We start from the raw sequence: 8,261 nt of genomic DNA, 5'->3' as shown, positions 1-8,261 counted from the left end.
GTCGCCCCCCGCGCGCCCCCCCCCGCCCCCCCCCCCCCGCCCCCCCCCCCCGCCCCCCCCCCCCCCCCCCCCCCCCCCCCCCCCCCCCCCCCCCCCCCCTTACGATTTGTAGGCTAATTAGCAGACCGATCGTTTCCTAGAGGATCCAAGTGTTCTCTATATCCCAAGCGTGATGATTAAAGGCTAGCCACCCGTAGCTTCGTGCGGATCGGGCCTAGATAGTCAAGCGACTATTGCTTTAGTAGGCAGAGAAACCGTGCCCTTTTGAAATCATCCATTGTTCTATCTAGTATGAGAACCGAAACACAGGAATTGGTGTTTCTTCGAATCGATCGGAGACAGGTATACTTGCGTAGCATCATCTAGTTTCACCGGTTGTTGATGTCTCGGAATCGTAGATGGGGTTCTCCAATGATAGATATCGCTAGTGACCCCTTACAGCTGGCAATTATCATCATCCTCCAAGCAATTTTCCGCATCACTCGGGAGGCGAGTAACGGTCAACGTAAACTAGCATCTAGCCCATCAGAAAGTCCCGGCAATAACGCACGATTACACTACACTACACTACACGCATTGATTCCGCGAAGCCCAGGTAGCTAGCCTGTTTCCAATGGGTCTATCCAGTCTCCGACCCCGCAGCGACCCCCCCGGCGATCTCCAACGCGGGCGCACGCGTGATGATAAACTAGTGGGCAGTTTCACGACGGCCCCCCGGCTACGTATGATTTAAAAAGAAGGTCGGCGATCGTGGCTGGGACATCGTTTCCGTGCTACAGGGTGGAATCCGGGGTAAACGAACTACGTACATATGAACATAGTATACCTACACCAGGTTACATGACTCGTAACTAAGGGGTATCCGCTATCAGTCTATACATGTGCTGCATTATGTTAGGTAACGAATTGTATAGTTGATTTGATTGCTTGATCGTCCGTCCGTCATCTGACCAAAGCGGGGGGGTCTGGTCTTCATCAACTGGAGCCAAGCCCATCTCCATATGTACCGTATGTATGTATGTACGTCTGTGTGTGCATAGGCAGGTAAAGAAAGGCACCCGCTTTCGCCGTTGCCGCTAGCAACTCCAGTCCTGAATCGTGACATAGTGACTATGTATATTCCCGATTGGGGTGACGCCGCCTCAACGTACGCAGGGCCTCCTCCCTCCCACGAGGACTTGTCGTCAACCCAGGGTCTAGAACGCATTCCAGGAACGCCATCTTGACAAATAGGAGGCGCGACTGGCCAATTGGGCGTCTAGCAGATGTCGGTATTATGTAGCTAAGGAAGTAATGACACCCAGACGCCCTTGAACTCATAATCGTTTCGAATCGCATTGGTCCATTGCTGGTTAACAACTTGTCTCCGGTTGGAGCTGGCCTGACTAAGGCGAGTCGGGAGATGGCCTTGTCTATGCCCAAGGAACAGATATGCGCTTGTCTGGCCGAATCTTGTCGTCGCTATGACTTTCCCATCAACAATAGTCCCAGTAACGAAGCGTGGCTGCAATGAAGACCCCGGGTAAAGTTGCCCCGTAGAACGCTAGCGATTACGGGAGAAGCGGGAGAAACGAGAGAAACGGTAGTATGCGTTTCAACTAGGATCGCCAATATATTCCCCAATATCACACTAGCTCAGGTAATCACATACGACCGAAGGCATTGCTGCATATTGTGAATTTTAGCAATTGATCCTTGCGATGGGTGAGATATGCGTCTTCGTTGCCAATCATCAGGCAATATATCGTCAGATATTTCGACTGTTCCCCTTAGACGGGAACCCGGAGTGCCCCAAAAGCAGTTTAATCGGTTCCCATACAAATGGCTCGGACGTCGCCTGACCCGAATTTCGATGCAAGCCTATCGGATAGATAGACGATTGACTGCGGGGTAGACCTAACACCACACACGAGTCCACTGACTGGCGATCTCGATAGATAGATAGAAAGGTGCCCTCCCTGCTAACCCAGCTGTCAGAGGCGCATCCAGTGGGATACACGTCGGGCAGATTGAGACATAATAAAGTAAGGGGTAGGGCGGAAAGACGACTGACTGACACTAACCTGAGGTGGTAGTGCACGCAAACTGCAACCCTCTCTCGAGAGTAAGCGACGAGAGCGTTATCAGATTAACGCGGCGACGGTACCCACCATCGCAAGTTTTGTCGACATGTTCTAATCGATTAGGTGGCTATGCGTCTCATCTGCGAGCCTTGTGGGTGTGAACGGCACTTGGAGTTTTGATTGAAAAACTGGCTATCACCCTGATGAGCCGCGAATCACGATGGCGAAGTTGTTTCGAGTGTGGCCAGATCGAAGTTCCAATTTCTTGAACGACGTAAGAGGCGATTGGAGCAGCGACTTCCTGACCCAAAGGTAGTAGACGAGTTTCTGAGTGGTCTTGCTCTGGGCTTTTACGTATCCCAATGTTCTCATGATGGACTCTATATGAGCCTCGTTCATATATCTCGAGTTGGTGATGCACTGTAGTATTCATTGGTTAGCAATATCTGTTATAGTAGTAGTAGCAAGTAAACGTGTAGGAAATTGCTTGCATGTATCACATGCCGATTCCAATAGCTATATCTGCCTGGACGACGGCGAGACCCGAAAAAGATAGGAGGCAACTTTAACAATATTGAGAAGTGACTTACTGGAGCTGGTAGAACCATAAACAGACTCGGAAAGATATCACGTAGCTGAGATGAGCTGTCTGTATCAGGTTCCTTGAGAAAATCCAAAGTTCTGAGAAGCATTTCACCTCGTCCCATAGCATCAGGGACGAAATTCAGGACCAATGAAAGACTAATTATGTCGAATCGTTCAGAATCATCTTTAGGTAGCGGTCTTTTCATAAAGTCCTGTTGTAAAATACCATCGCTTTGACTGTTTAAGTCTATCCTTTCCACCTCGAAGACACCACTCTTCGAACATACATTCGTAGTACTCAACGCACCCACCTCAAGCATTCTTGGTCGAGTTCCCGTAGAAGAAGAGAGACTAGAGTCCATCGACTTAAGCCATTCCATGAGCACGCGGGAGCTGTCTCCCCCGCGGTCGAGGCGCTGGCCTTGAAGGCTGGCCTGTTGGTATTTCTCGAGGCCCCCTAGGGCAGCAATCTCGGCTTCAACTGCGGCCTGCATAGCTATATCCCCTTTAGCTACGGCCTGAGCTTTCTTCTTCTCTAGTACATGATGGGAATTAATTAATGTCCTGGTAGCTTTTCTTGATATCGACTTCGGTTTTAAGACGGTTGGAGGTCGCCCTGTAGTCAAGTTTTTCACTCGGCCTCTCCTATTCACCCCCATCACGCCAGAAAGTATCAAATTAGTGGCCTAGTCGCTGTTGTGTCGTATAAGTCGTAGTACTTTTAAAGGTTGTGCGGTAAGGAACATTAGGTTCTGGTTGCCTGGTATTGGGAAAGTATAAATACAGTGTTGATATATAAAGCACTGTACTACAAAGTACAAATCAATAGGCGAACACAGTGTATGAAGTTCCGGGAAGTCCATGTGTGTCACGTGCAAACGCATAAATTTTTGGCTGGAGGATGCACTGGCGGACTAGTTCAAATCTCCCGAAGTTTTACAGAAGTTTACCCAGTAGACTTCTAAGTGGGTCCACAACGCAAAAATACCCTAAGCGAATTTTGCAAAATCTACCTCCAACTAATTTTCGACCACTCGAACTTCGCTCGATCTTTTCAACCTCCTCGAGACGACAACCGCGAAGTCATACTAACAGCCAACATCTGCCAGCACAATCACAATGGGTCCCAAGGCTGCTACGAAGAAAGGTACATCATCACCACCACCACTACCACCATAAATAAAGTCGCCAGTCGTCTTGGACAAGATTTCCCACACGATGATTATTCGTCGGAATTGGCGCTGCTTCCGCGCGCGTCTTCCTGGCCGATGCATCGAGCAGAGCAGATTTTGCGAGTTCTGATTCAAGAGCGATTGCTGATGCGTTTTTTCTCTACACAGGCGGTGCCTCCAAGGCGCCGAAGGGTCTGAAGCAAGCCAATGCTGCTGCTAAGGCTGCCCTCAAAGGCGTAAGTTAACAATAGCAATGTCGATGTCGATATCGATGTGATGATCGGCTTCCATAAAAGTTTCCACCCCTCGGAATGCTAATGGTCGGCGCAGGACAACTCGCACAAGAAGCGCAAGGTTCGCACCTCGACGACCTTCCACCGCCCCAAGACCCTCCAGCTCTCGCGCTCGCCCAAGTACCACCGCAAGTCTGTCCCCCATGAGCCCCGTCTGGATGAGCACAAGATCATCATCCACCCGCTCAACACCGAGAGCGCCATGAAGAAGATCGAGGAGAACAACACCCTCGTCTTCATCGTCGATCCCAAGTCCAACAAGGCCCAGATCAAGCAGTCGCTCAAGAAACTCTACGACATCGACACCGTCAAGATCAACACTCTCATCCGGTAGGTTTCCGACCACTATCAAATTTTGGTCTTGGTGGTGTTTTGGTTTGGTACGGTTTTACTGACTACGTGATACAGACCTAATGGCTCCAAGAAGGCTTACTGCCGTCTGACCGCTGACGTGGACGCCCTCGACATTGCGGCTACCAAGCTCGCCCTTGTTTAAATTAGCGGGTTCGAGAGGGGGATACCTGATTCGCGCGGTGGTTCAGCAATGATTTGGCAAGTGATGACATGGCAGATTGTGCTGATTAGATGCACATTCTCGAGTCCGGGTGGACTATATGCATAAAGGCCGGCGTTGCGTTGCCTATGGATGGCTAGGCTAGGCTTATGAGATCAACGGAAAAGAATTGATTTCTCAGACACGAATTATTGAACTTGTTTAAGGTGATTTGATTGTTAATGTGGTTTGGCTTCCCAGGTGATCTATTAGTGGTGGTGATTTTATGGTTACAAGTTTTATACGTCCATCTGGCGCCTTTAACCCGGTCCCCGGTCCCCGGATACCGCGTTTAAGACAGTTCGTTCCACGCGATGCGCTCCTAGCCCCCCAGTTCTTGATGCTCGTATGTAGCTATTCATACAATTCCTCATCATACCTAACGTATTCTCTCACGGCCGGCACATATCGATCGTGAAAATCCCATACCACGGATTTCCCATAATATCCATCTAACCCTGGCGCAAGTTCTGCAGGTGCTTGACGGTCAACTGGCTCACGTCGATAAAGCGGTTCGCGCAGTTGACCATGCAGCCCTCCTCGCCCTTGTCCAGCTTGCCGCTGCGGACCGTGCTCGTCATGCACTTCCGGAAGCACATGTCGGTTAGGGAGTGAACGGCTGCGGAGGGGGGAGGGAGGAATATGTGTTAGTACCTAGGTAACCGATACTTGATTTGTGGGTTTTTGCGCGGAGGCGGGGTGAGGTGGGAGGGAGGATTGGGTAGATTAGGTAGGTAGGTAGGTAGGTAGGTAGGTAGTGATTTGTACAAGGACGAAGGGGTCAGTCAGGGTCCCGGAGAGAAACTACGTAACGTACTGGTCTGGATGCGAGCCTTCTGGCCCTCGTTGGCGAAGAACTGGCGCAGCTCGGCCTTGTCGTTCCCGTTCAGCTTGCTGAGGTCGAAGTCGTTGAGGTTGATGTTGCCGTCGGCCATTTTTGCGGTGCGGATCTTGCGTAGGTACCTAATGCATGTATGTACCTAATGTATGTACTTTGAGAAGGGTAAGGGCGAGTCTGGCACGGGGGTGGTCTTGTGGTGCGACGATATCTACTTACTCGAGGACGAAGTATGTAAATTTCCTGGACGGGCTCTTTTTTGTCTTATCAAATTCGATGTGTCTTTCTTATCGATAAGACTTATACCCACTCATGTAACATGTATAGGTTAGGTACCTAGGTACCTAGTTTGCTCTGAATAACTATTGAGATTTCACGAGAATTGAGGCTTTTTACATAGGATACACTAAGGGAAGTAGGCGTATATACTTGTAAATACTTTTTATATTTTTATATCGTTGTATAAGTTTTCATGTAGAGTCAGACGTTTCATCTGTAGAGAAACTTTGGGTATGTAGTTTACCTTACAGATTGCTCATGGGGTATCCTTTTTTTCATTTCCAACCTCCTTTTGAGTCCATATATACAGTGACCTAGCCTTGGAATAACCTAAATTCATCTGTTGAAGACGCTATAAATTTTACAAGTGTACAATTCATCTCTATATGTACTTGTAAGGATTCATAATGCCATTCTGGAGATCATGTTAGTATAGTCTAAAGACCAAAGAGGCGGAATGAGGGGATACTGACTGGATCGTAGAGGTTCTTAATTTGCTTCATCAATCCTACCGTCGTCTCGTTTCGACTATACCCGATGTACTTCTTCTTAGCAATACCTAAGCCGTGCTCGGCACTGATGCTGCCGTTCCTCTTGCTGATCCACTCGTAAACAAACGGCTCGAGAGCTTCCTCTACCTTCTTGTCATATCTCCGCACAGCAATATTTAGGTGCAAGTTGCAGTCTCCCATATGACCGTAACCAACGACGTCGACGACAGGAGACTCTCCGGTGTCATCCTTTAGCCCTGCGTCTTCTAGCCTCTTCCTGGTATCTTCCACAAGCTGGTACATTTCTTTTATGGGGATCGACACGTCGTATTTGTATACTCCACCCCAGTGCCCTAGGGTCTCCGTGATACCTTCTCTTTGGCTCCATAGCGACCTGAATTGGGTCTCATCTTGTGCCATAACACCGTCGCTAACAATGTCCTTGGACATGACATCTTCGAGGAAGTTTTCCAACTTCTCGCTATCGTGTTCGGAGTTTGAACCGCTTGTCTCTATTAGACAGTAGAAAGGGTGTTCGCCATCAAGAGGTCGTTTGTTCCCCTTGACCTTGTGGAAAATGTCCTGACTCTGGGAGTCCATTAACTCGAAGGCAGATAAGATTTCGCCAAGTTGCGTCTTAGCTTCCCTGAAAGCTTGCAGGAGCTTATCGTAAGATTCAACACCGAGGAACGCAACATTAACAGCTTTAGATCGTTGGGGGCATTGCATCGATACTGCAGTGATCATTCCAATAGTTCCTTCTCCGCCGATGAAAAGCTGCTTTAAGTCGTAGCCGGTGTTGTTTTTCCGCAACCTGCTCAAGTCGTTCAAGATTGTCCCGTCGGGAAGAACGGCCTCGACGCCTAGGACAGTCCCGTGTAGGCTTCCGTACCGCAACAACCGCAGCCCGCCAGCATTGGTCGAGACGTTGCCGCCGATGTGGCAGGAACCCTTAGCACCAAGATCTAAGGGGAAAATATAACCCTTCTCGGCGAGGAACTGGTCGGCTACTTCCAGTACGACACCTGCATCCGCAACTAGGACACCGGTCACTTCATCAAAGAATCGAATCTGGTTCATTCGGCTAGTGCTGATGACGATCTCATCGAATACAGGTACAGAGCCGCCGACAAGACCGGTATTACCTCCTTGAGGGACGACAGCCAACATGTTTTCATTACAATACTTCAGGATCTTGCTGACTTGGTCGGTAGATCCCGGTTTCAGCACCAATTTGCAATGGCCCTTGTACTTCCGCATCCAGTCCATATTGAATGGTTCTATCTCATCTTCCCCGGCATTGCCGGTTACACCGTCGACGACAGCCGAATCCTTGCCGAGAAGGTTCTTGAAATAGCCCACGTGCTCATTTGTTATCTGAGCAAAACGGCCATCCCGCTTGATTTCGGGGTAGGAATCGGTTGTGAATCCGGCGCATCTTATGCTGGATTCTCGGAACCTCCTCGGAGCGGTGTTTGATAGACGTCGCGCAGCAGATATGACCGGGTTGATGATCGGGTTGATGACCGGATTGACAACCGCCACGGATCTTCTCAAACTCGGTATCGCTACCCGGTTTAAAGCGGGAGCGAGTCTTGACCTGCAAGCCATGTCTAAGATGATCAAACCGACAAACCGCTATCACGGACGACGGTTATAAAAGTAAAAACATTCGATTGAGTTTTAAGCTTAAACTACTGGGCTGACGCAGCAAAAAATAATTAATAATTCTATGGAATTAGCCGATTCTACAATGGCGGCGAAACTCTATTCCCGGGCAACTGCTTTTTGTGTACATACATAGGATACCTCACTACCTACATGTACATACATACATGTATGTATGCAGCAGGCCGGTGTGGAGAGATATATTATGTACCTACGTACCTCTTCATATCTGTATGTACATAGCACCTATCTATGTAGGTACCTAGGTACCTACCATCAATAGATCTTACGAGGGACCCTGGGACCTCAGCCCACAAAT

General features: G+C 49.1%; 4 protein-coding genes across 4 annotated transcripts; 1 reads left to right on the top strand and 3 right to left on the bottom strand.

The window, feature by feature from the left end:
* Nucleotides 1–1,536: 1,536 nt before the first annotated feature.
* On the bottom strand, nt 1,537–3,412 carry F4813DRAFT_177038 (putative methyltransferase-domain-containing protein). The gene is made up of 3 exons (XM_049239274.1): nt 2,654–3,412; nt 2,058–2,483; nt 1,537–1,665 (listed from the first exon to the last, which is right to left on the bottom strand). Exons 1-2 carry the CDS (start codon nt 3,305–3,307, stop codon nt 2,259–2,261), a joined length of 879 nt encoding a protein of 292 aa, XP_049103896.1. The 5' UTR covers nt 3,308–3,412; the 3' UTR covers nt 1,537–1,665; nt 2,058–2,258.
* A 1-nt stretch (nt 3,413) lies between these two features.
* Nucleotides 3,414–4,751, top strand: F4813DRAFT_176841 (60S ribosomal protein L25). Its single transcript, XM_049239271.1, has 4 exons — nt 3,414–3,795; nt 3,989–4,056; nt 4,151–4,443; nt 4,522–4,751. The coding sequence occupies exons 1-4, from the start codon at nt 3,768–3,770 to the stop codon at nt 4,607–4,609; spliced, it is 477 nt and encodes a 158-aa protein (XP_049103895.1). The 5' UTR covers nt 3,414–3,767; the 3' UTR covers nt 4,610–4,751.
* Nucleotides 4,752–5,101: 350 nt separating this feature from the next.
* F4813DRAFT_176876 (Tim10/DDP family zinc finger-domain-containing protein) lies at nt 5,102–5,905 on the bottom strand. Its single transcript, XM_049239273.1, has 3 exons — nt 5,724–5,905; nt 5,484–5,658; nt 5,102–5,285 (listed from the first exon to the last, which is right to left on the bottom strand). The coding sequence occupies exons 2-3, from the start codon at nt 5,599–5,601 to the stop codon at nt 5,119–5,121; spliced, it is 285 nt and encodes a 94-aa protein (XP_049103894.1). The 5' UTR covers nt 5,602–5,658; nt 5,724–5,905; the 3' UTR covers nt 5,102–5,118.
* Nucleotides 5,906–5,933: 28 nt separating this feature from the next.
* Nucleotides 5,934–8,004, bottom strand: F4813DRAFT_346232 (uncharacterized protein). The gene is made up of 2 exons (XM_049241834.1): nt 6,257–8,004; nt 5,934–6,198 (listed from the first exon to the last, which is right to left on the bottom strand). Exons 1-2 carry the CDS (start codon nt 7,883–7,885, stop codon nt 6,166–6,168), a joined length of 1,662 nt encoding a protein of 553 aa, XP_049103893.1. The 5' UTR covers nt 7,886–8,004; the 3' UTR covers nt 5,934–6,165.
* Between the last annotated feature and the right edge of the window lie 257 nt (nt 8,005–8,261).

This window comes from Daldinia decipiens (assembly GCF_022478715.1).
Source record: "Daldinia decipiens strain CBS 113046 unplaced genomic scaffold F4813scaffold_3, whole genome shotgun sequence".
Lineage (NCBI taxonomy): Eukaryota > Fungi > Ascomycota > Sordariomycetes > Xylariales > Hypoxylaceae > Daldinia > Daldinia decipiens.
This window is presented reverse-complemented; position numbering and strand designations above follow the sequence as displayed.

What these genes read in the sequence shown, in the direction of transcription:
- F4813DRAFT_177038 (XM_049239274.1), bottom strand. Translation starts at nt 3,307, where the DNA reads ATGGGGGTGAATAGGAGAGGCCGAGTGAAAAACTTGACTACAGGGCGA. An exon ending in TTATGGTTCTACCAGCTCCA is followed by an intron (nt 2,484 to 2,653) that starts GTAAGTCACTTC and finishes TGAATACTACAG; the next exon opens with TGCATCACCAACTCGAGATA.
- F4813DRAFT_346232 (XM_049241834.1), bottom strand. Translation starts at nt 7,885, where the DNA reads ATGGCTTGCAGGTCAAGACTCGCTCCCGCTTTAAACCGGGTAGCGATA. An exon ending in TTAAGAACCTCTACGATCCA is followed by an intron (nt 6,199 to 6,256) that starts GTCAGTATCCCC and finishes CATGATCTCCAG; the next exon opens with AATGGCATTATGAATCCTTA.
- F4813DRAFT_176841 (XM_049239271.1), top strand. Translation starts at nt 3,768, where the DNA reads ATGGGTCCCAAGGCTGCTACGAAGAAAG. An exon ending in CTAAGGCTGCCCTCAAAGGC is followed by an intron (nt 4,057 to 4,150) that starts GTAAGTTAACAA and finishes TGGTCGGCGCAG; the next exon opens with GACAACTCGCACAAGAAGCG. An exon ending in AAGATCAACACTCTCATCCG is followed by an intron (nt 4,444 to 4,521) that starts GTAGGTTTCCGA and finishes TACGTGATACAG; the next exon opens with ACCTAATGGCTCCAAGAAGG.
- F4813DRAFT_176876 (XM_049239273.1), bottom strand. Translation starts at nt 5,601, where the DNA reads ATGGCCGACGGCAACATCAACCTCAACGACTTCGACCTCAGCAAGCTG. An exon ending in GAAGGCTCGCATCCAGACCA is followed by an intron (nt 5,286 to 5,483) that starts GTACGTTACGTA and finishes CCCCCTCCGCAG; the next exon opens with CCGTTCACTCCCTAACCGAC.